Source organism: Mobula hypostoma, chromosome 1 (genome assembly GCF_963921235.1).
Source record: "Mobula hypostoma chromosome 1, sMobHyp1.1, whole genome shotgun sequence".
Taxonomy (NCBI): domain Eukaryota; kingdom Metazoa; phylum Chordata; class Chondrichthyes; order Myliobatiformes; family Myliobatidae; genus Mobula; species Mobula hypostoma.
This window is the reverse complement of record NC_086097.1, coordinates 70,926,179-70,952,722: the sequence shown is the minus strand read 5'-3', so window position 1 is coordinate 70,952,722 and position 26,544 is coordinate 70,926,179. Positions and strand designations below refer to the sequence as shown.

At 37.9% G+C, this 26,544-nt stretch overlaps 1 protein-coding gene across 5 annotated transcripts in view; it reads right to left on the bottom strand.

Moving 5' to 3' along the window:
* The window catches only part of prkd1 (protein kinase D1), a 359,632-nt gene that overhangs the window by 106,105 nt on the left and 226,983 nt on the right, over positions 1 to 26,544 (bottom strand). For 4 of the 5 annotated variants that reach the window (XR_010018301.1, XM_063050558.1, XM_063050576.1 and 1 more), the window contains 3 exons: positions 8,448 to 8,658; positions 5,106 to 5,183; positions 4,617 to 4,815 (listed from right to left, as the gene is read on the bottom strand). Coding sequence is in view for 4 of the 5 variants with exons in the window: in XM_063050558.1 (XP_062906628.1) it covers positions 4,617 to 4,815; positions 5,106 to 5,183; positions 8,448 to 8,658 (488 nt within the window). In the remaining variant the exon portion in view is untranslated. The remainder of the gene's footprint in view (positions 1 to 4,616; positions 4,816 to 5,105; positions 5,184 to 8,447; positions 8,659 to 26,544) is intronic. The other variant, XM_063050565.1, reaches the window with a different exon arrangement.

Here is a 26,544-nt window from a genome sequence, read left to right as displayed (position 1 = left end):
ATAGTGTACTGGGGTGTGGCCGCTGTACACACCCCAATACAAACTGTGCAAACAACTACTTGGAGCCACAGATGAGAGCTGAGTGTCCGGTGGGGACCAAAGGTGAGTGAGTGCCACAGAATGGACACGACAAGCCACCAAAGATGCTATTCCATACACAGCACTGTACACTGCATAAACTCCTCTATTAATAACTATTAGAACATAATACATGGTTTTGTAGTACTGTAATAGCATTGGTAGAGTTCTAACTTACTCTGTATTTCATTAAAATACATAATTTCGTGCAGTTAAACAGTAGTTTGTCTTTTTTTTAAATCCCTTTTCAACTATTTTGATAAAACTTCAGCTAATTGGGGCAGTCGCTTAATTGGGCCATAATGTACTGGTCCTGATATGTCCCAATTAACCAGAATACACTCTATCTAAACAAAAATAAATAGCACTTTGAGTTCCATTTTGTTAAAATGATGATAGCAGGAAGCCATGTTACTTTCCAAGATAAGACTGTACAATGAAATGTGTGGCACGTAAACTCAATGTATAAATAATTCTGCAATGCCATCAGAGCAGGACTTTTAAGCATAAATTTTGATAGCACTCTAACTTTGAAACTCTATTTGCCATCAACTTTGTCATATTTAAAATTAAAAGATTTTAATCCATAAAAAATTAATAAGTTGTGAATTTTGACATAATTTCCATTTGCAAGGTACATGACAAAACGTTGCTTTCCCTGGTGTTTGCTTTATATCACATAATAAGCTCAATGCATTCACCTCAATTTACAGCAGTTAATTAGAATAATCAAATCAAGAAAAGCATAACCACTATATATCAGTTCAAGGAAAATCTTCCTGGGTTGTGCAGGAGAACATTTAAAGACAGCTTGACAAGATTCAAATCCCAAGCTTTTTATAATAGAATCACTTCACATCTAGAATCAGATAAAATGTTTAAGTCATGCCATTTCAATCCGAAAATGTTCCCGTACATTATTAAAATGTAGTTGAAACTTTTAATTTAAAATTGGTTTAAAGTGTTTGTTTGCTGCTGTTTAGTTCAGGGATCAACTTTCAAAAAGTAAGCATAAAGGCTTGGATAATGCAAATTAAAATAAAATCAGATGCTTTCTGTAACTTGAGAAAATCTGGGATGTGAAAAACTCCCTCGTAAAAGATCATTATAAGGAACAAAGCTGAGATATGTGTGAGACATTCCTACCAGTCACAGCCAAACTTCTATACGGATTGTTGCAGATAGGGTAGGAGTTCTAAAGTTAATGTTAATGTCTATTGGCATCTACAACAAGTTCAGAGAAAATGATCACTGTTGAATGCCTACCTCATTAGTCTGAGGGATGTCATAGAGGAAAAACACACTGTTTTGCGACGATAAAAATCTGGGTCTTCTGTCAATTGGTAACTTGAGGGTTAGTTGAAAGCCCACTCCTCATAGTTCAGCTACTACCACACACAACCTGGTATGAAGGTATCCCAAAAGACCGCTGACTTTGTCAAAGAGCTTGTATTGCCCTATAAACTCACTGCCACAATCAGTGTGATATTATTAATTTTGTGCAGTTGTACATTAAACGCTTCTCTGTCTCTTAGCCATGTTGAAAGCAATTAGGTACTCTTCAAGAAAAAACAGCAATAAACAAAGAAATGCCAATTGAAAACATACGTGGTTGGCTGTTTCCTATAATCAAACCAAACCTGGGAAGCAGAAAAATGTCTAATATAATGGCCTATTAGATTAAATAGAGTAGTTCACCAACCAATGGTCAAGCAAATTATCTTTTTCTTTATTTAAGAATTGTTACAAACTGAGAGGAACTCGGGGCAGATTACATAAAACTTCACTTGCTAAATAATCTCACATTATGTTGCATTTTGCTGCTTTAAGAAGGTTTCTTCTCATTATACAGTGCAACAATGCTCCATGGTTACTGTAAGCAACTGAAATGCAAGAGCAATCTCATTCTGATAAAGAGCGAGGGGTTCTATGAGGCAAATCGTGGGCCCTGAGATACAATACAATGACAAACTTCCCAAAGTAATTAACAGGCCTTGTCCACATTACACTTAAAAATACATCCTCCCAACCTTCTACACTAGGCAAGAACAGATTGCAAAGGAAGGAGCAGTTTTACACTTGTGTCTGACAAGAGTAGAGTCAAGCTGTGCCCTGTTTATCAGTCTGGAAAACAGAAGTGCTCTGCTTGGTAAAAAAGAATAAAGAAGATCTTAAAAAACTATGGTTTTGACTTTGAAATAGCCACTTCAAACTTCTGATGTTGGCAGGGGCCTCAATGTGTTAGCTGCCATTAATTGTGTGTGGAAACCAATCAAGTACTTTAACAATAATATTCAGCTCAAGATTTAAAAAAACAATAAATCATATATATCTTTGTTGTACCAAATGTGGGAAATCTTGTTTATAGGCAGAAAGAAAAACAACTTCCTTGAACATGGTTAATTAACTACATTAAATTAAAGCAAAGCCTTTGAAACAGAAAATTCTATGCCTCACATGAAGCAAAATAACAGAACATTTCCATTTCTTCAAAGTCTGTATAGACAAGTGCATTAGACATTTAAAACTAAACCAGAATAAATATCAGGTTGCGTATGTAGTAATTTAATATAATGTATCAAAACATTAATTTCAGCATTGGCTCCGACAAAGGTAACATCTTTATTTGCAAAAATTGACCAATTTGTCACAAATTTCATGTGCTAATTTCTTCATTCTCTCCTAATATGATTTTCAATATCTGCTATTTATCAATAATTTATCAATAGTCTTTTATTTATGACTTTTACTAATCCATTAGAGCTCCATTGAATAGATAAAATCATTTTTATATCTGCCATGATTTAAAATTAATGTATAAAGTGTTTAAAAATGTGTTGAAAACCCTTTTGATTGAGTGGATGTAGGAATATCACAGATCCCAGCATATGCTGAAGGTGTGTAATCTTCAGCTGTGAACATGATAAAATGTGTCACTTGGCCTACAATACATCTAGTTGAAGGAGAAGGTTGTTTATCTGAAATTTTCTCTGAAATTTAAGTAGCAATAGCTTGGAAATTCTCTAACATAGCAGTATGTTTTTATGCAACATGTGAAAGGATTCTATCATAACTACACACCGTGAGTTCACATATTAATGGATCTGTGGTCTGGGTTACCCACGTGTGACTCAAACCATGCACCACCACAATGCACAACTGATGTTACTTCTCCACAACTCTCTCACACTTTCAAAACTCTAAAAACGTTTTGGGCTTTGAAAAAACTCTTATGTAAAGGGCTGAGTCCAATTTTTGCACAAATTACAGGACAGAGGCTACATGGACCCCTGATGGAGATGCAAGACAAAACTCTCTCTTAATGTGATGCTTCTATAACTCTTCATTTTCAATGATTGCAGCACCTCCCCCTCCGTACCCCTAACCTTGTGAAATATATCCCAAAAACTTTCTTCATCGCTCCCCACCCCTGATTTTCTCCTTATCACTCTACTGGCCCATAATCAGCTCCTCATCCTTCAATTATCACTTTCTCTGCACCCTCGTGTGATCCTCTCCCCCCTAAACTATTGATCAATACATGGTCTCTCCATAATTGTACAACTCATGGAAGAAAGTGCAAGAACTTGTCTACTAAGCACTTCATCTGAGGTTTTATGTGTTGCAGAATATTGTCTTTGGGTAGATGCAGAGCAGACATGGACCTCCTCAATGGGTGTTTCCTTGTGTGGAAATTCCTTTTCCTTTTCTCAGCTTTTCCAACAATTTACTATGCATGAACTTGTTAAATTCTGAAGACAATTTTCTTGTGTTTCTTTTCCATTTCTGACGAAGAGTCTTCTACCTGAATCATTAGCTCTGTTCCTCTTCCCACTGAAGTGGCCTAACATGCTGCGTATTTCTGTTTTTACTTCAGAACTCCAGCATCTGCAGTTTGTTTGAATTTCAAAATTTGCTTTTAGTCCTTCATGCTTGATTTCACAACCCTAAATTAATTAGCCTCCACAAGTCACTAAGTTCATCATAATTTATCCCTACTCAGTAAGGTGATACCATTACTGAAAATAATATGACAATATATGTTTTTCTCTGTAGCATCTACAATTCCAGGTTATTTCTTCTGCTATACTGATTAATGATGTACATGGTCCCATCGCATCTGAACATAAAACCTTCAGAAACTTTTAATCTTATTTTCCGGATTCCTCTTGAAACACTTCTACCATGATAACTTTATCCCTGTTTTCAAAAACTTTCTTAAAACTTCTTTCTTTTTTGTTATTCCCATGAGTTTTCTTCCTGTGATGTGGCCTGCAGCACTTCAAGATGCCCATAAGTGCAAGTAGTCATTGTTATGAGGTGATTCTGAACCAGTCATCTTAAAAAACAATTCTTTCTTCTACGAATCTTTTCCTTGAGCTGGCATTGTCAGAACCGCTGTGTTATGGAACACACCTGGCAGCTTTAGTATTCTATTAGATGCCACGCAGGAGAAACACTTAACAAAGTACAGTCAAATTAAATGTATCTATTTAACAGGAATCCCCTCATATCAGATGCAATGAGTCTAGACTAACCTTATTGCACGGTTTGCATCATCATGCTCATGGTCCTGCATGTCACCACTGTCACCGTGGGTCACTGTGATTAACATTTCAGAGTCATGCGACATGGACTCTTCCATATCATCAATAATTGCACTGTTTCTTTCACTGTCATTGTCATCACTCCCTTCTTCCATCACTACATCTGCCTCTGCACCAGGGCTAAGCAAATCTATTAAACAAACAAAACACACAACTCAATCAAAAATTCCATCTGGGATGTTTGAATTAGTTCTAATTACAGAGAAAAATGTTTGGGAATGCATAGACTATGAATGCACCGTATGTGGTTAAACGCTAACGTGAACAGATTTCACACATAATCACGCAACATATATATTTTATAGAATACTCAAGAATGTTTTTGTAGCAAAAATTATTCTTGATCACCAAGAAGCGATGTTTTCAAAGGTCGTTATAAAATTGGCATTCTGAGATGTGGAAACGGGCATTGCAACTCACCGCCGTTGACAGCCACTTCACCAAGGCAATTACTTGGCACCTTAGGGGCACAGCGCTTATGGCAGTTGAACTTGCAATCTAACGCGGAAGATAAATAAAATATTTACCTCAGAGTATTCCAATAGAGTGTTGCATATTCTGTATTTACAGTTCTTACGAAAGTAATTCTGCAAAGTTGAATGTATTGACAAATGTCCAATGATTTGTGACTTGGAAAGAAGCCTCAAGCTGGTTGTGTTCTTATGTAACTGCTTCTCATTTTGGAACAGTACCTCACAGTACAAGCCCTTCAGCCCACAGCCGCCTTTGTTTGGTGATACATTGCCACATATTTCAAAATGCACTTTACTCCATGTTAAAATGTTCAAAACGCATGATTGCTATTGTAATTTTAATATCATGATTACTAGCTAGACACTTAGGTTACACCGAAGCATATTTATAAGAAAGTATGCCTAAAAGTGGTCAACACAGTTATGCAACACATTTAATAACTAATCCTATTTTCAATAAATTTGTTCCTAAGATTTTTGTACATATAATATCCAACCTATTCAAAGTTAATTTGACTGGGAATTCTACTCCAAACATGATCTGATATCCACATGTTTTATTAGTGTGCCCCAAGTCAGAGGATTGAAAGAAATCTCCTATAAAATCTAAGCCTATGTCAACACATGGGATTTTAGATGCCATCTCTAATTTATTCATTTTGTCAGTCTATGCTATTCATACCTTAAGAAAGGAATGTCCAAGGGCGTCAGCTGATGAAACTGAACTTTCTCACCAATTCTGCATAACCAAACCTAAATTTTGATGTTTTTTAGCTATATTAAATCTGTATGGTTTACCCTGTATTTTCACCAGACATTTTAGCTAGTAGAAGTCACACATTTCAGAATTGCTGGAGTAAAAACCTTGATCACTTTCTTATACCTCAATGATGACATTCAGTCCAATGGTAGTAGACTACTAGTTAGGGAATTCAATATTTATGCTGGCAAATGAGGTGCCAGTCATTTAGATTGATTGGTCTTCGATGGCAGTGACTTTCTGGAGGACTGTTTCAGATGTATCCATACAGGCAAGTGTGTTGATTTATATTTTGCAAGTGGTTTGGAGATTTTAGAGGAGTCAGTAGTTGAGGCACCTAATATACAGTCCACTGCCTCAGACCTGCATCTAATGTATGTTTATGCAGGTTACATTTCTGCACGTTGGTGACTTTGGGATTTGCTAATTACAATGCCATTGAAGTTTTTGAGTTGTGTGACGAATCAATGTTACCTATCATTCATTGTCTCAAGCCCAGATGCTTTAATTATCTTGGTGCATATAGGCATGGATTGCTTCATTATCAGAGGAATTCTGAATGGAATTCTGAATGGAATTCAGTGTTGTGCAATCATCAGAAAATATTCCCATTCCTAACCTTTTAACAAATGTATGATTAGACAACTAAAGATAGCTAGGACTAGATCACTACAGTAATTTTGTTTATCAGTCCCCTTGTGATCTTCACCAAATTAGCAAGGTTATTATGTTATCCTTTGAACATTATGAAATCCTTGACTATTTTCACCAAGTCCCACAGGACAACAGTTAAGATAGGAGCAAGCTGTTTTTTTCCCCAAGTCAGGCCTCAGTTTCAATGCAAATTTGCTGCCAATTACTTCTGCTGGTTCTCTGGGAAACATGTGAGTTAGTTAATAATGTAGGATATCACAATTTATTGTCAACAGAGATAATCGTAAAAAGAAATTGGTTCATCAACACTGTCTCTGAGCGCCTCATTTCAAATTAACATTATGATATAGTATTCCCTGCTTCATGGCTCAACAGCTCAACAACATGATTCCTTTTTGTTCCATTTGTCTTCAGTTTTATACGATAGAACTTCTTATCACAGCAGTATTTGGCATTTATGAATATGTTGGAATTTTTGTTCTCTGCAGCTGAGAGTACAGAATGTGGCTACAGTTATACCTCCACCTTCCACTCAACAAAAAAGTATTTCAAATATGTATTGCTTCAAGTAAGGCAACAGTTCTGATCTAACTTCAGTGCATTAAATAGAAGTGATGAGACCCATTTGGGAAATCATATCTAAGTACTTGAGCTTGGCACAATGGAGAGCTTGACGTCAATGCAGTGTGAAGCCTGGTTTAAAGAATTCAGAATCTTCTTAATGGTGTGAGAAAGTAGAGTTTGCATTAGGCTCTCAAAACATCAAAATACACTTCTAAGGAATGAAATTCTATAAGTTAGCAATATTAGTGTACTTTTCAACTCTTGGTTTAGTTTTGGATTAATCACTTCAAACGGGTAAAAATTCCCATGGTATACTTCCAGATATTCAAACTGGGTGAATTTTAGGGAAAAAGAAAATCAAAGAAGTCATGGATAATTTGGAACATCTGCCTTTTCCCGAGGCTAACTTTTTGATACCACTTTCTGAAGTAGTAAACACGAGAAAGTCTGCGGATGCTGGAAATCCAAAGCAATGCACACAAAATGCTGGGGGAACTCAGCAGGTTAGGTAGCATCAAAGGAACTATTCATTTATTTTATTCATTTCCATAGATGCTGTCTGACTTGCTGAGTTCAACCAGCATTTGTGTGTGCTACTTTCTGAAGTAGTTGGTTTTGTAAAAACCAAATTCAAATCAGGCAACACACACAAAATGCTTGAGGAACTCAGCAGGTCAGGCAACATCTATGGAAAAGAATACAGTCAATGTTTTGGACCAAGACCCTTCATCAGGACTCAGCAGAGATCAGAGTGGGAGCAGTGAGAGAGGGTTTCACTGAACTCTCATCAGAGGGAAGATTTAAAGTTCTTCATGGTAGGCATCCCTGGAAGAAACTTTACACTGAGTCTCAAAGAAGGGTCTCCGCCCAAAACTTCAGCTGTACTCTTTTCCATAGATGCTGCCTGGCCTGCTGAGTTTCTCCAGCATTTTGTGTGTGTCGCTTGGATTCCCAACATCTGCAGATTTTCTCAAATTAGGCAAATGCCTCTTGGATATTCATTAATATCTGAAATCATACCACCATTTAAGTTGATTAAGAGTGGCAAAGAGCTACATTAGTCTAATGTTCATGCAGGAGAATTTTAAATAACATTAACATATATCCTCAATGTAACATAAAATATATGTAATAGAGATTTTGTTATCTTTACTGAATAAGTTTTGTACGACTTGATTTCATTTATTGAGCCAAAACATCACTGAGAAAATTTAAACTCAGAATATAATTTAATCCAAATAATGCTTCCAGAGAAACTGCAGTTTTCACTGTTTAAGGCAATAGTATATGCATACTAATTGCAGTACTCACCTTTACACTGTACTCCCTGTCTAAAAAGTCCTTTCAAAAGCTTCTTGCAGTACTGACAGACAGTGGGACGAGTGTAAGAATGAATTACAAATGTGTGAGGCACTTTAACCTTGGAAAGGTAAATCTTATCCAGTTTAATGGGACGGCCAATGTATGGCTGTGAGTTGGAACGTTTCTCTCTTCCAATGAAAGACTCAGATGGTGTCTTCTGCTACAAATATACAAAACAAAGTGACATTTTATTTGCACAGTTATTTTTCTGTAATGTTTCAAAAAGACTTGTAAACCATGGAAAAATAGATACCTAATCAATTATGAATGGTACATATTATAGAAACACATTTCTATCCTTCACTATTTTTTCTTGCACTGTTAAACAGCAATTTGCACTTTGATTGGCTTAAATTTCTACACCAATTGGTTCACACTTAGCTATCAGGGAACATTACACAGGGTGAAAAGACATATGTTGAGTCAGTTTTAAAGTGCTTTGGAAAGTGAGAGGGTTAAGCAAGTGTAATGTGAAGCTATGTACATAAAGTTGGAGAGAATATTTAGGTTAAGCATCGAATTGAAATACAATCTTTCCATTGTGTTACATCAGAAATATGATTACTATTTTCAATTAATGATTCAGCAGCAGTCAACTTGCATGAGTTTTAAAATACTGTACTGTTTTATCTGACATTTTCTTTGAATTATAAAACATTTGCACTCTGTGTTTTCTCAGTTTCCGGCAGATGCTACAAGTACACCTATTATGCAACTTAAATACTAATGTATTGAACTCACAGTATGTTGGTATTTATACTACAAGTGTGAGGGTAGATTGCTGAATAACAAATGTATCAATTTACATAATTTATTCCACTGTTGGCTGTGGGTTTACTTATCCTGCCGCTCATTTTTTTTCAGTCCCTTCCCCAGAACTAATTCCATTGCCATATTTTTAGATGCAATATTTCAACAATATAATGAAGGTATAGCCTGCTTCTAATTTAAATGCTGAATAATTTGAATTAAATTAAACATAACTAGGAAAAAGATGAGATCTATATAATTCATTATTGCATCCAAAAATAGCTCTAAATTATCAGTCACAGATTTTCCCTCTTTGACTGGGATTTAATTATTAATATTAAGAATAAATATACACCGTGCAGCATTATTGGTAAGATATTAACAAGAGTTTCTGTTTGACCCTTCAGTTTTTCATTTGGCAATCTCAGACTAATACCAAAACGTGTACATACCTGAGGAAAAAGAAACTCAGGATGTATAGTGTATACATTTCTCTGATATTAAGTGTACCTATTGAAACCTATTGAAACACATTGTTTTCAAATCTTCACACACGTTTGAAGCCAGATAGTCAAAAGTCTAAACTAATTTTTGAATTAGTCTAAACTAATTCTGAAGTTGTAACTATTCCTGGTTCATAACTTTGCAACAACTCTGGCATAATTATTTACAGCATTAACTGACCTTGAGAATAGTAACCAAGATTAAATAAAATTCTACAGTGCAGAAATTGTTATACCAAAGGTGATCCATGTAGTCAGTATCTGGACATTGCATGATTCTCACACGAGGAGAGCTTAAACTTAAAATTGATCACTTTGAAAATATTTGGCATGTTTGGTCGAAAGATAAAGCATATTCAGTTGTTTGATGTTGATTATTCTCTGAATCTATTGCAATACCATCTGGCAATAAGGTATATAGACAATGATAACTAAATCGTTTGTCTCCTGAAAATCTGTATCATCTGTATGAAAAGCGCTCTCAAATTATCATTATTAATTCTTATTATTCTTCTTGTATTTTAATTGTTTTCTCAGCTGAAGCCGGTAAAGCTCTCAGTGGGAGGAGAAGATGGCAGCGTGACACAGCTCTCCGGTGAAATGATATCGTTTCTGTTAAATAGGGGCTGTGGACAATTCTGATCCGATGAAGACAGACGTGAGAAGCAGAGGAACATCTGGAGAAATTTCTGAAATGCCTGGTTCGTCGCTGTTGTTACTGTGCGATCGAGAATCTCCGGAGGGTAGGCCCCAAAATCCCCAGCTTTGCCTGCTGCTGGCGACCGAGGCTGAGGTCGAAGTGTTCGGATAGAGATGGTGCTCGGTACTCGGTGTCGGAGGGCTGATCAGAGCTCGAAGTTTTCGGACGACTCAGAGTCGGACTGTGGTCAGGCATGGCAGGGAGAGTTTTCTTCCTTCTCCCGTCTGCGTGAGATGTGGGACTTCCGAGAAACTTTAAACTTTTTTACTGTACCATAGACTGTTCTTCATCAAGTTATGGTATTGTTGCACTGTTGTAACTGTATGTTATAATTATGTGGTTTTGTTAGTTTTTCAGTCTTGGTCTGTCCTGTGTTTTTGTGATATCACACCGGAGGAATATTGTATCATTTCTTAATGCATGCATTACTAAATGACAATAAAAGAGGACTACATGTCCTCATAATCTAATCTAAAACCAGAGGTACAGGCATAGCCAACCGCACTCATTTCTCTATTGCTAGGAACTTTCAGAATATTCTGGTGGTTTTTAGTGTTGTGGCTTTCTGGAGATTTATATAGATATTGCTGGGTAGCCTTGATTGTTTAATGCTATTGTTTAACAACTTTGAGATGATACTAGTTGCAGATACTACTACTGGGACAATGTATACCCTTTTGATGTTCCATAGTCATTTAATTTCTTCTTTTATTTCAGCATAGTTCTGCCATTTTTCACTTCTTATTTTCTGTATGTTATGTGTGATTTGAATGGCTACATCTATTGGAAGTTGTTCTTGCTTGTTTATGCTGTATTATTATATCCGAATGGCTATTATAGATTGTCCTATCTGTAATAACAGATCAGTTGTAAAATAATTTGTTGGACTCTGACTTTAAAACTGGATCAGGCTTGTATTTATAGTAAGGTATGGTTTCTTTTATGAGCTTAAAGCAAGATTTTGGTGAATGATGTTTGTCACTTGATTTTGCTTGAATAAGTAATCAGATTAGCTAAACTGCTGCAAGATCCTGTGATGTATTGGATTGTTTTTGGTTTTACTCGGCATTTTCTATATTTATCATGTTGAATTTATTGGTGTTTTATTATGCATTTTTGATGATTATTTTTGTTAACCACCTAGTCCTGTATTGCCACACGGAACCCTTCTGCATCTGGGAAGAGGTCTCGAACTCTGAGCCAGGCATTCGACGCTTTCTTGTTGACATCTAGTCTGTTCAGATCATGGGGACGTCTTCCATGGAGGGTCATATTCTTCCATTGGTTAACTTTTTCTTCAATAGTGATAATGTCTTCACTTTCCTGGGTTGTGGTCTCATTTAAGTTTAATGGTGTATTTTTCTTATCGAAATTGCATATGCTTGTGTGGAGTGCTGAATCCTATTTTCATTGATGAAAGATATCCTTAGAAGTTTTATCTAACTGTTGTGTATATTTTTAACGTCTTTATTCCTCTAACCCCTTCTGTCCTAGGTAGTGTTAAGCTAAGCACATTCGAATATACATAATGTTTTCTGAAATTTATCATTTCATTTCTTATTTTTCTTTGTAAATTTTCCAGATCCATTTCAGACCAAGATATTATGCCAAAAGAATACATTAATTTAGGTATAGTTAAAGGGTTTATTGCCTTTGTTATATTTTTACCACTAAGCTCTATTTAGCAGATTTTCTTAAGCCTTGAAGTAAGTTCTGTCATAAGTTTTTCCTTTAAAACGCCCTGACCTATTTTCTTTCCTTGTTGATATCCCAGACACTTATATGTTTCATATTCATCCATCAATTGTACTGTATCCTGCTGCTCTGTTTTGTATTCTTTTATTATATCCTCTTTATGTTTAAGGTTTTGCATTTTCCAGTCCAAAGTTCATATTTATATCTCTTGAAGGTAGTTCTACTATTTGAATTAACTGCTTTAGCTTATCTCATAAAGGAGCATAAAAGTTCAAATCATCCATGTATAAAAGGCGTTAACGTATAGCTCATTTCGTTGTTTCTGATTTGATACCCAATTTTCGTCCGATTAAGTAGAGAGTGGGTTTAAAGCTAGACAGAACCATACTGCACTTTGAGAGTCACCTTTTATTTTGATAACTGTGGTCGTCTTTCTTAGTTGTTAATAGATAGGGTGATTACAGTATGCCAATGCTTCATCAAATGTTGCAGGAATTTCACAAGAATAGGGTGTAGTTTATATACAATTAAGAACTTTTATTAACCATGAGTATGGGACAGAGTCAAATGCCTTTTGGTAGTCAATACAGCAACATGAAAGATTTCTGCTTTTCTGCTGGGCTTGATTTAGAATTACGGAATCTATTATCAGTTGTTCTTTCCATCCTTTCATACCCTTACGGCATCCTTTCTGCTCTCTTGTAAGTTTATTGTGGTTATCAAAGTGAGTGGTGATTAGCTGCGTGATACATGATGTTATAATTTTATATATAGTATATAAACAAGTAACGGACAATATTTTGATGGATCTTTTGTGATTTCCCCTTTAGGTAAAAGGTATGTTTTACCTTCTGTTAAAAATTCAGGCACTTTTTCAGGATGTTTAAGAAAATTGTTGATATGCAATAACAGGTACGGATGAAGGCAAGTTAATTTTTATACCAATATTTATGATGATCACTTGCAGTACTTTTCCAGTTGTGGGTACTTTTTATAATCTCTTTCAGCATACCCATTGTAACTTCACGTACTTGCATTTCATCAATCATGTGTGTGCGTTCTTTTTTCTCCCTAATCCAACTTGCTTCTTGATTGTGCTTCACTCTGTTTGACCAGATATTAGACCAAAAGTTCATTATCTCTGTGTTTGTTGGTAATTCTGTGCTGACGTTGGTGACATTTTGGTGCATCAAATTTAGTTTCAATGTCCTCTATAAACCTTTTTCATAGTTTCTTAACTGATAATTCTGTTTTCTTCATCTGGTGCATTTCATGTATCTATTTAGTCTGGCTTTGTATGCACCAAGGTTTTGTATTCGTGTATCTATAAACTCAACCATGCTTTTGTTAGGCTGATGGTATCTTGTATGGACCTTATATTTCCTTAGCTTTTCTCTTAACTTTCTTGCTTGGGTTATCCTTTTTATATTCTGTTAGGTGGGCTATTTCTGCTCTTAAGGTTTCAATTCTGCTTTTTAATCTCTTCTACCGTTTCCGTGTTCTCCTTTCATTTCTCAATTTTGAGTTTCTATTAATGAGATCCTCTATTTTGGAGTCAATGCACTGCACTGCTGTTAGTGCTGCACAGTATGTTATTGTGTATAGTTCTTCAAACATTTCAAGTTTTCCTAAATGTTGTGACAATATAATATTGTTGAGATTACCAACAATTTTTGCAAACTTTGATGATGTAGTTTGTTTTGCTATGTAGGGTCTTTTTGTTGGGTCAATGCCCATATATTCTGTTGATGTGGTGCTAAATATTAGAATAATTTTGCCTGTAAGCTCTGCCTCACTATCAGCATTCCGTGGAGGCTCTGGAACTATGTTGTTGTTGTTAATGTATAATATGTCCAATTGTGGAAGCAACTGAATAATGGTATTTTCATCAGTGCTTCAGTGTGCTGCATCTTCATTATCTTCTTGTGTGATATTGTCGTGATCTTTAGGTTGGTTTCTTTCTAGCTCTTGTGCAACTTCATGTTTTATTTGGTTTAACATGTCTATAAGGATTAAGTTACTTTTTACTCACACTCTATGTTGATCTGCTATTCGTAGTACATTTAGTTGCATGGAGGGACATGAAGTTTGTCCCTGTATCATGTCATGTCAGTCTCAAGTTCCATTACTTGGTAGTGTACGCACATTATGAATGTTTTTACTTCTAATGACCATTTCATGCATGTCTTTCTTCTCTTAACGGCTTGAATGGTCTCAGTTGTAAGTAGACTGCTCCAGAGAAACACTTGCAGCAGTCACAATCTGTAGTGTTGATGGGCTACTTTGAATGCTATCAGTATCTTTTTTGGGTTTCCTGTTGCCTGCCTGCCTATTCTGCCTTTTATTATTATTATTGTTGTTGTTGTTACTATTACATATGTGCTTCAAATGTTTATTTATACATACCTCAGGAAATACACAAAGAAAGAAGAAAGACATTAAAAAAATCAGAACAGGTCCGCAAGATGTTGACAAACTAAGGATGTAAATTTCTAATCTGACAATAACTACTGAATGAATTGAAGCCATCATGGTTTAAAATTCACTATTATTATTTTTACAAAGTAATTGACATGTCAGTTGTCTGGTATAATTGGAATATTTTGCAAGAAAGTTACTAAGTGAGGTGTATCTTGATTGATAGCCTGAAAAGTATACATCTGCATCTTCTGAACCTGCTGGCCACATTCAACTTGCAAATTACTCTTGGCTGCATTGGACAATATTTAGCTGTTTCAGGTTGTGCTGGAACATCACCCTAAGCAATACAACAATTTATCTGATGGGAGTGTGCAAAACAAAAGGAGCCTTATTTAAAATCGAGATGGCTGGATGTGACACACAACAAATAAGACTAATTATCTTAAAATGTTTGTTTTGCATGTTAGCTTATCAAATTTTCATTTTAGGATTAGGGTTGTGGGGGGAAGGAGCTGGGAAATGGTGCAAGATGTCACTAACTTTATAAATAGTCCAGGCTATCTGGGTAATGATTACCATGACTGAGAAATTCAATAAAAATTCAGAAGTGATTATGCCAATGATTATACACTCTTATTATTTATCGTTCAGAGGAAACAAAAAGCAGATCCCATCCAATCAAAAACTCGAAGAAAACATTTTCTATGATCAGAACCCAATTTTGACAAATTACATACTTTAGCGTACATGCTGATCCAGAAAAAAATTGTGCATGTAAATAGCATGTGACACCAAGTAAAATCTTACAAGTGGTCGAATATACGATTAAAAATATAAACAATTAAGGGAATTGAAGTAGCATCAGTGCTCGTGTTTGTTTTCACAAATAATTAATACTCAGAGTATTGCTGTTCAGTTAATCATTGTTAGAACAGAAAATGCTCCACAGAACAATAATTGGCGAGTGTTCTCCATTCAACTTGGATTATCATGCCTTCTTTGAATGGTCACTGATTTATCAAACCACACTGGCGTTAATATGATAGAACCACATTATTTTCATACATATATGCAGCGTTCACTCTCTCTCCAGAAACAATACACAATGCACAATGTTCCCTCATAGAACAAATTTCTCCATTAACAATGAAATTATTTTTGAAGATTTTGTTTGAAGGCAGATTGACAAATAAACTAATCTAATTCCATATTTCTCTCTATCAGAAATCTGACTATACCGGAAGGGATTGCAGTTGTGTTTGTAGAGAAAGCTGTACTAAGACTTCGACAAATAAAAACATTCTATTAGCCTGCAGGTTCTTATCTTTTAGAATGGTACGAGTTTGGCTTCACTGATACGACCAGACACGCACTCAGTAACATGTCCAAAAATTGTTTCTCCACATGAATATTACAAACTAAATTCTAAATGACCTTTATATTTGCCAAGGTCTGCCAGATGAGAGCCAACACAAAATGTAATTAATAATGTACTCAATTCAACAGTGGCCTATTATTTGTACACAAACCACTGCTCACACAACACAACAATGTATGTGAAATGAAGGACTAAAGGGGCTCTTATTTCAGTAGCATGTCTACTTTATTCAAATTTTTATAGTCTCTTATCATGATCCCTGAATATTTTGTTATAAAATTAGCAGTTATTTATCTGTTCCTTATTGGCAGTCAGCTGATGTTCACTTATCTCACTTATGACTAATGATTGCTTGCTATTTGATTTGATTTCATATTCAACATGCTCCTCTGGTTCTTTCTATATGTGCGTTTATCTCATTATCAGAGAATGCTAGTCTATTGAAGAAATTTGCACCAGCACGAATGAATGTGTAATTGTACATAAAAACCCCATCAAACATTGCTGTAGGCATCGATTTTATCAAGATATTTTAAAGTTGGTACTGCTGTAATAAAGAACGATTCAATTTCAGATAGGCTAGGCAGTCTAAATCCTTATACAATAAGGACTTTTATATTCTTATATTATGGAAAACCACAATGAACCATTTTATTGTTCCTCATTCCAAAGGTGACAATCTAAACGTAAAGCAAACAAATATATGGCCAGGGTTGGTGGCTGGGAGACATGGAACAATAAACACAATGTTGAGAAAATCATCTTGATAAAGGATTTGGAGAATATTTCCTCGTTACAACATATTCATTGTTTTCTGCTGGTCATTTCTGCAAGGTGAGCAGCAAGAGTTATTGTTTGGAGGTAGGATGAATTTTCAAGAAGTGAATTGCCTGTAAAATGCACTTCTTCTCTTTTAAATACTACTCATTCAAATTTAGGGTCATGGCCTACGGCACAGAAGCAGGCACTTCTGCCCAGCCCATTTAGTCCATGCCAAACTGTTGTCCTGCCTAGTCCATTGGCCTGCACCTAGAGCTTAGCACTCCATAACATAATTTGTTGGGGGGATGGAAAATGAAATCATAGGTCAGAGGGCGGGGCAGTCGGTATGCAAGTAGATGCAGTGTGTAGTGAGACTGTGAGGAAGCACAGGCAAAATCACTGCCAGTGAGTTGAAGTGTAATATGGGGGGAAATCAAAATGGGTGATGAATAAAAGGCATCCGTTAGTCTTGCGAGACCATGGATCTGTGCCCGGAAAGTCTTCATTCTCCAGGGCGCAGGCATGGGCAAGGTTGTATGGAAGACAGGCAGTTGCCCATGCTGCAAGTCTCCCCTCTCCACGACGCTGATGTTGTCCAAGGGAAGGGCATTAGAACCCATACAGCTTGGCACCAGTGTCGTCGCAGAGCAATGTGTGATTAAGTGCCTTGCTCAAGGACACAACACGCTGCCTCGGCTGGGGCTTGAACTCACTACCTTCAGATCGCTAGTCAAATGCCTTAACCACTTGGCCACGTGCCCACACAGTGATGAATACAGGTCTGAATATGTTATATTTAAAAGCATGCAGTATACGGAATAAGGTAGATGATCTTGTAGCGCAATTAGAGACTGGCAGATATGACGTGTGGGCATCACTGTGCCATGGCTGAAAGAAGACCATAGTTGGGAGTTTAACATACAGGGAGACATCTTGTATAGAAAGGACAGACAGATAAATAGAGGGGGCGGGGTGGCTCTGTTGCTAAAAAATGAAATCAAGTCCTTAGAAAGAAGTGACATACGATCAAAAGATGCAGAGTTCTTATGGGTAGAGTTAAGAAACTGCAAGGTTAAAAAGATGCTGATGGGAGTTATATACAGGCCTCAAATAGTAGCCAAGATGTGGGATATAAATTACAATGGGAGATAGAAAATGTATGTGAAAAGGGAAATGTTATGATAGCAATCGGGGATTTCAATATACAGGTAAGTTGAAAAATTAAGGTTGGTGCTGGATCCCAAGAGAGAGAATTTCTAGAATGCCTACGAGATGGCTTTTTAAAGCAGCTTGTGGTTGAACTAACTGTGGGAAGGAAGTTCTGGATTGGGCGTTGTGTGTGAACCAGATTTAATCAGGAAGCCTAGGAGACAGTGACCATAATATGATAGAATTCACCCTACAATTTGAGCGGGATAAGATAGAGTCAAATGTAAACAACAGGAATTCTGCAGATGCTGGAAATTCAAGCAACACACATCAAAGTTGCTGGTGAACGCAGCAGGCCAGGCAGCATCTGTAGGAAGAGGTGCAGTCGACGTTTCAGGCCGAGACCCTTCGTCAGGACTACCTGAAAGAAGAGTGAGTAAGGAGTTTGAAAGTTGGAGGGGGAGGGGGAGATCCAAAATGATAAGAGAAGATAGGAGGGGGAGGGATAGAGCCAAGAGCTGGACAGGTGATAGGCAAAAAGGGATACGAGAGGATCATGGGACAGGAGGTCCGGGAAGAAAGACAAGGGCGGGGGGACCCAGAGGATGGGCAAGAGGTATATTCAGAGGGACAGTGGGAGAAAAAGGAGAGTGAGAGAAAGAATGTGTGCATAAAAATAAGTAACAGATGGGGTACGAGGGGGAGGTGGGACCTTAGCGGAAGTTGGAGAAGTCGATGTTCATGTCATCAGGTTGGAGGCTACCCAGACGGAATATAAGGTGTTGTTCCTCCAACCTGAGTGTGGCTTCATCTTTACAGTAGAGGAGGCCGTGGATAGACATGTCAGAATGGGAATGGGATGTGGAATTAAAATGTGTGGCCACTGGGAGATCCTGCTTTCTCTGGCGGACAGAGCATAGATGTTCGGCAAAGCGGTCTCCCAGTCTGCGTCGGGTCTCGCCAATATATAAAAGGTCACATCGGGAGCACCGGACGCAGTATATCACCCCAGTAGACTCACAGGTGAAGTGTCGCCTCACCTGGAAGGACTGTTTGGGGCCCTGAATGGTGGTAAGGGAGGAAGTGTAAGGGCATGTGTGCACTTGTTCCGCTTACACAGATAAGTGCCAGGAGGGAGATCAGTGGGGAGGGATGGGGGGGACGAACGGACAAGGCAGTTGCGTAGGGAGCGATCCCTGCGGAATGCAGGGGGGGGAGGGAAAGATGTGCTTAGTGGTGGGATCCCGTTGGAGGTGGTGGAAGTTACGGAGAATAATATGTTGGACCCAGAGGCTGGTGGGGTGGTAGGTGAGGACCAGGGGAACCCTATTCCTAGTGGGGTGGCGGGAGGATGGAGTGAGAGCAGATGTACGTGAAATGGGGGAGATGCGTTTAAGAGCAGAGTTGATAGTGGAGGAAGGGAAGCCCCTTTCTTTAAAAAAGGAAGACATATCCCTCGTCCTAGAATGAAAAGCCTCATCCTGAGAGCAGATGCGGCGGAGATGGAGGAATTGTGAGAAGGGGATGGTGTTTTTGCAAGAGACAGGGTGAGAAGAGGAATAGTCCAGATAGCTGTGAGAGTCAGTAGGCTTATAGTAAGGTGAGAAGAGGAATAGTCCAGATAGCTGTGAGAGTCAGTAGGCTTATAGTAGGTGAGAAGAGGAATAGTCCAGATAGCTGTGAGAGTCAGTAGGCTTATAGTAGGTGAGAAGAGGAATAGTCCAGATAGCTGTGAGAGTCAGTAGGCTTTCGTCCACATCTCAGTGAGTTCCGTGTTCGCCATGATGTGGAACTTTTCTTCCGCCGTCTCCGTCTCCGAGACTACTTCTTCGGCAAGGACTCTTCCACCCCCACCGATGACCCCTTCTGCCGTCTTCAACCCTCCTCTTCTTCATGGACACCCCGCTCTGGTCTTCTGCCTGCTCTGGATCTCTTTATCGCTAATTGCCGACGGGACATCAACCGTCTCGACTTCACCGCACCTTGTCCCCATTCCAACCTCACTCCTTCGGAACGCTCTGTTCTCCACTCCACTCCCTCCGCACTAATCCTAACCTTATTATTAAACCCACCGATAAGGGGGGTGCTGTTGTAGTCTGGCGTACTGACCTTTACCTTGCCGAGGCACAGCGACACTCGCGGATACCTCCTCTTATTTACCCCTCGATCGTGAATGACCCCACTAAGGAGCTCCAGGCCATTGTCTCCCACACCATCACCGACTTTATCCGCTCAGGGGATCTCCCATCCACTGCTACCAACCTTATAGTTCCCACACCCCGCACTTCCCGTTTCTACCTCCTACCCAAGATCCACAAACCTGCCTGTCCTGGCCGACCTATTGTCTCAGCTTGCTCCTGCCCCACCAAACTCGTTTCTGCATACCTCGAAGAGTCCTTGCCGAAGAAGTAGGCTCAGAGACGGAGACGGCGGAAGAAAAGTTCCGCATCATGGCGAACACGGAACTCGCTGAGGTGTGGGCAAAAGCCTACTGACTCTCACAGCTATCTGGACTATTCCTCTTCTCACCTACTATAAGCCTACTGACTCTCACAGCTATCTGGACTATTCCTCTTCTCACCTACTATAAGCCTACTGACTCTCACAGCTATCTGGACTATTCCTCTTCTCACCCTGTCTCTTGCAAAAACGCCATCCCCTTCTCGCAATTCCTCCGTCTCCGCCGCATCTGCTCTCAGGATGAGGCTTTTCATTCTAGGACGAGGGAGATGTCTTCCTTTTTTAAAGAAAGGGGCTTCCCTTCCTCCACTATCAACTCTGCTCTTAAACGCATCTCCCCCATTTCACGTACATCTGCTCTCACTCCATCCTCCCGCCACCCCACTAGGAATAGGGTTCCCTTGGTCCTCACCTACCACCCCACCAGCCTCCGGGTCCAACATATTATTCTCCGTAACTTCCGTCACCTCCAACGGGATCCCACAACTAAGCACATCTTTTCTCCCCCCCCCCTGCATTCCGCAGGGATCGCTCCCTACGCAACTCCCTTGCCCATTCGTCCCCCCCATCCCTCCCCACCGATCTCCCTCCTGGCACTTATCCTTGTAAGTGGAACAAGTGCTACACATGCCCTTACACTTCCTCCCTTACCACCATTCAGGGCATCAAACAGACCTTCCAGGTGAGGCAACACTTCACCTGTGAGTCTACTGGGGTGATATACTGCGTCCGGTGCTCCCGATGTGACCTCTTATATATTGGCGAGACCCGACGCAGACTGGGAGACTGCTTTGCCGAACATCTGCGCTCTGTCCACCAGAGAAAGCAGGATCTCCCAGTGGCCACACATTTTAATTCCACATCCCATTCCCATTCTGACATGTCTATCCACGGCCTCCTCTACTGTAAAGATGAAGCCACACTCAGGTTGGAGGAACAACACCTTATATTCCGTCTGGGTAGCCTCCAACCTGATGGCATGAACATCGACTTCTCCAACTTCCGCTAAGGCCCCACCTTCCCCTCGTACCCCATCTGTTACTCATTTTTATGCACACATTCTTTCTCTCACTCTCCTTTTTCTCCCTCTGTCCCTCTGAATATACCTCTTGCCCATCCTCTGGGTCCCCCCCTCCCCTCCTTGTCTTTCTTCCCGGGCCTCCTGTCCCATGATCCTCTCGTATCCCCTTTTGCCTATCACCTGTCCAGCTCTCGGCTCTATCCCTCCCCCTCCTGTCTTCTCCTATCATTTTGCATCTCCCCCTCCCCCTCCAGCTTTCAAATCCCTTACTCACTCTTCCTTCAGTTAGTCCTGACGAAGGGTCTCGGCCTGAAACGTCGACTGCACCTCTTCCTAGAGATGCTGCCTGGCCTGCTGCGTTCACCAGCAACTTTGATGTATGTTGATAGAGTCAAATGTATTAGTATTATAGCGGAGTAAAGGGAAATACAGAGGCATGAGAGTGGAGCTCACCAAAGTTGATTGGAAGAGGACACAAGCAGGGCTAACAGATCACGAAACAATGGCTGGGGGCAATTGGAAGGCAAATGATTGATATATTCCAAAGGTGAAGAAGGGAGGATGAGGCAACTGTGGTTGAAGTCAATGTAAGCATATAAGCAAAGGAGAGGGCACGTAATATAGCAAAAATTAGTGGGAAGTTAGAGAATTCTGAAGCATTTAAAAACCAACAGAAGGCAACTAAAAAAGCTATAAAGAGAGAAAAGATGAAATATGAAGTTTTGCTAATAATATTAAAGAGGATACCAAAAGTTTTTCAAATATATAAAGAGTAAAAGATAAGCGAGAGTGGCTATTGAATCACTGGAAAATGACACTGGAGAGGTAATATCACGGGAGGGGGGCAAAGAAATAGCGGATGAACTTATTAAGTACTTTGTGTCAGACTTTACTATAGAAGACACTGACATATGCCAGAAATTCAAGAGTGTCAGGAGCAGAAGTGAGTGTTGTCACTTACTCAGGAGAAGGTGCTTGGGAAGCTAAGAGGTCTGAAAATAGATAAGTCACTTGGATCAGATGGACTACACCCCTATAGTGGGGTGTCAGAGGACAGCCTCATTTAGAACAGAGATGAGAAGGAATTTCTTTAGCCAAAGGGTAGTAAATCTATGGAATTCATTGTCACAGAAGGTTATGGAGGCCAAGCCATAGAGTACATTTAAAACAGAGGTTGAAAGACCCTTGATTAGTCAGAGTGTCAAAGGTTACGGTTACAGCTCTGACTTTGGTAGTGGGTTTAGATTTTTTTTCTATATAACAAAATTATTATATTTCAGTATTACAATTTAATCTAATTTTTTATGAATACAGGGTTTTGTGATTGTAACTGTATTTTTAATGTAATGTATTTGGTACTATTTTATTTTTTTCTTTTGATTTATAATATATATCTTCTTGTACTCTGTACTGCTTTATGCAGTAAAGAATAAAAATATTGAAAGAGAAATGTTGAAATCCAACTGCATTTACCCCTTCTGCTGGCACATTCTCACCATGTTTTTTTTTCAATCTTTTTGTTAAGTTTCAGATTAATATATATATAACAATATTAATGATACAAAGAGATCGGTATAATATTAATAATGTTTAACATATACAAGCATAATTAGAGTAAAATATATAATTCAAGCCTCCCAATCTCTAAGTAATTGAACATGAAAAAAGAATTCTATAAAGAAACCCCTAAACTAAAAAAAAACAAAACAAAACAAAACTGGGATGTCCTATTCCTTCAGATAAGAACATTATCTGTCATTAACTCCGCTCCTCCATAGATAAACAAAAGATTATTAAAAAATGGTTCTGAAAGGGACAGCTTACATCACGTGAAAATGTTGAATAAACAGTCTCCAGATTTCTTCAAATTTAACCGAAGAATCAACCATACCACACCTAATTTTTTCCAGGTTTAAACAATATAGTTTGAGAAAACCATTGAAAAGTAGTAGGAGGATCAGAATCTTTCCAGTTAAGTAAGATGGATCTTTTAGTTATTAGTGTAAAATGCAATCAAACAGCAAGCTGAAAAGGGTAAATGACCAACATCTGTCACTGGTAATTCAGAAATTGCAGTAATAGGGTGAGGTTTTAAATTAATACGCAAAACTGTTGAAATAATATCGAAAATATCTCTCCAATATTTATCTAAAAGAGGGCAAGACCAAAACATATGTGCCAGAGAGGCCACCTCAGAATTACATCTGTCACACACAGGATTTATATGTCGGTAAAAACGAGCTAATTTATCCTTAGACATATGAGCCCTATGGACTATTTTAAATTGTATCAGTGTATGTCTAGCACACATTGAGGAAGTATTAACTAGTTGAAGAATTTACTCCCATTTCTCTATAGGTAAAGATACCTGAAGTTCTCTTTCCCATTCATTTTTTAATTTATCAGATGTACCTAGATGTATTTTCCTAACTCAATCATACAAAACTGCTATTAAGCACTTCTGAAAGGGATTTAAACCTAAATTTTTTCTGTAATATTAGTTGGGTGAAACATTGGAAAGTTAGGTAAAATACCATTCAAAAAACTTCTAATCTGCAGATACCTAAAAAATGTGAACTAGGCAACTTATATTTATTAGATAATTGTTCAAACGACATGAAACAATTATCCATGGATAAATTATGAAAGCATGCTATTCCCCTCGTTTTCCATAAGGAAAAAGCTTGGTCAATTCTAGAAGGTTGAAAGAAAAAATTAGATGTAATAGGACTAGATAAAATAAATTCGTTCAATCCAAAAAATTTGCAAAATTGAAACCATATTCGTATTGTATGTTTAATTATTGGATTAATTATTTATTTATTCAGGTTGGTTAATACAAAGGGGAGTGAAGCTCCTAAAATAGAAACTAATGAGAACCCCTGCACAAATTAACCCTCCAGGTTCACCCATCGCGGACAATGAGTTTCATCCCAATCTTGCGTCCAAAACATTAAATATCGGATATTAATTGCTCAATAATAAAATCTAAAGTTCGGCAATGCTAAACCACCGTCCTTTTTTGATTTCTGTAGATATTTCTTACTCAATCTAGGATTTTTATTCTGCCATATATATGAAGAAATTTTAGAATCAATAATATCAAAAAAGGATTTAGAGATAAAAATTGGTACCATTTCAAATAAATACAGAAATTTAGGTAAAACAGTCATTTTAATAGCATTAATTCGACCAATCAATGATAAGGACAGTGGGGACCATTTAGTAAACAATTGCTTAACATGGTCAATTAAGGGTAGAAAGTTAATTTTAAATTTTTTTTTAGCAATTTTGACACCCAAATAAGTGAAATAATCAGTAATTAATTCAAATGTTAATTGTCTATAAATTGGAACTTGTATATTTAATGGAAAAAGCTCACTCTTATTAAGATTTAGCTTATAACCAAAAAAACTACTAAACTGAGCTAGTAGTGATAAAACTGCCAGGATGGACTTCTCTGGGTTACAGATATATAGTAACAAGTCATCTGCATACAATGATACTCTATGCATCTCCTTCCCATGAGTAATTCCAAATATATTGGGTGAATCATGAAAGGCAATTGCCAAGGGTTCCAAAGCTATATCAAATAACAAAGGACTTAACGGACAACCCTGTCTAGTACCTCTGAAAAGCCTAAAAAAGGGGGATTCTCTGATTATTGACTACGGAAGCCAAAGGTAAATGATCTATCAATTCAATCTAAGAAATAAATTTTGGGCTAAAGTTGAATCTCTCAAGCACATTAAATAAATATTTCCTTTCAACTCTGTCAAACGCCTTCTCGGCATCAAGCGAAATAACACATTCTTGAACTTTAGATGAAGGAGTATATACAATATTCATTAATCTCCTAACATTGAAATACAAAAAGCGATTTTTAATAAATCCTGTCTCATCATCAGAAATAATTTGTGGTAGTACCTTTTCCAATCTATTTGCTATTATTTTAGAAAAAATTTTGGAATCTACATTCAACAAAGATATAGGTCTATATGATGCACAATCAGTAAGGTCTTTATCTTTTTTAGGAATTAAAGAAATGGATGCTTCATAAAAGGATTGTGGTAATTTACCTACAAGTAAGGCATCCTTAAAAACCTTACATAGCCATGGTGAAAGTAAATTTGAAAAAGATTTATAAAATTCTACTGTAAATCCATTCAAACCTGGTGCTTTTCTAGTATTCATCGCAAAAATTGCTTTCTTAATATCATCTTCTGTAATGCATGCATCTAGTTCTAAGCATTCATTAACTGGTAATTTTGGAATGTTCAATTTCCTTAAAAATTCATGCATAATGGTAGACTCTTCAGGAAATTTCAATTGATATAGAGAGGTATAAAGCTCTTGAAGCCTGCTTGCATTTACCCTGTCTATACCACTCATAATTTTATATATCTCTATCAAATCACCCCCCAGTCAGATACAGTTTACCATATTTTCATCCAGATTATCGACATAGATGGCAAACATCAATGGACCCAGCACAGATCACTGCAGCATACCACTAGTCATAGTTCCCTTGTCAAAGTCAACCATCTACTAGCACTCTCTGGCCTCTCCCACGAAGCCAATGTTGAATCCAATTTACTACCCCATCCTGAATGCCAAGAGATTGAACCTTCTTATCCAACTTCCCATGTGGGACTTTGTAAAATTGCCTTGCTGAAGTCCATATGGAACACATCCACTGTCTTTCTTTCATCAATTTCCCAGCTAACCTCCACGAAAAACTCTGTAAGATTGGTTAGACATGACCTACCACGCACATGTTGACTATCCCTAAATCAGTCCCTATCGTTGACTGTACCTCTTCATATAGATGCGTCCTGGCCTGCTGCATTCACCAGCATTTTTTGTGTGTGTTGCTTGAACTTCCAGCATCTGCAGATTTCCTCGTGTTCCCTGTCTGTCCAAATACTTTTATATCTGATCCCTTAGAATACCTTCCAATAACTTACCCATTACCATTACTTTCCCAGCTTACTCTTAGAGCCTTTCTTAAACAACAGAACAAAATTAGTTATCCTCCAATCCAATGGCACTCACACATGACTATGGATGTTTTAAATATTTCTACACTAGCCTCCCACAAAGTCTGAGGGTACACCTTTTCAGACCCTAAGACACCTTTCCACCCTAACTTGCCTCAAGGCAATAAGCACCTCCTCCTCTGTAATCCATATATATATTCCATGACC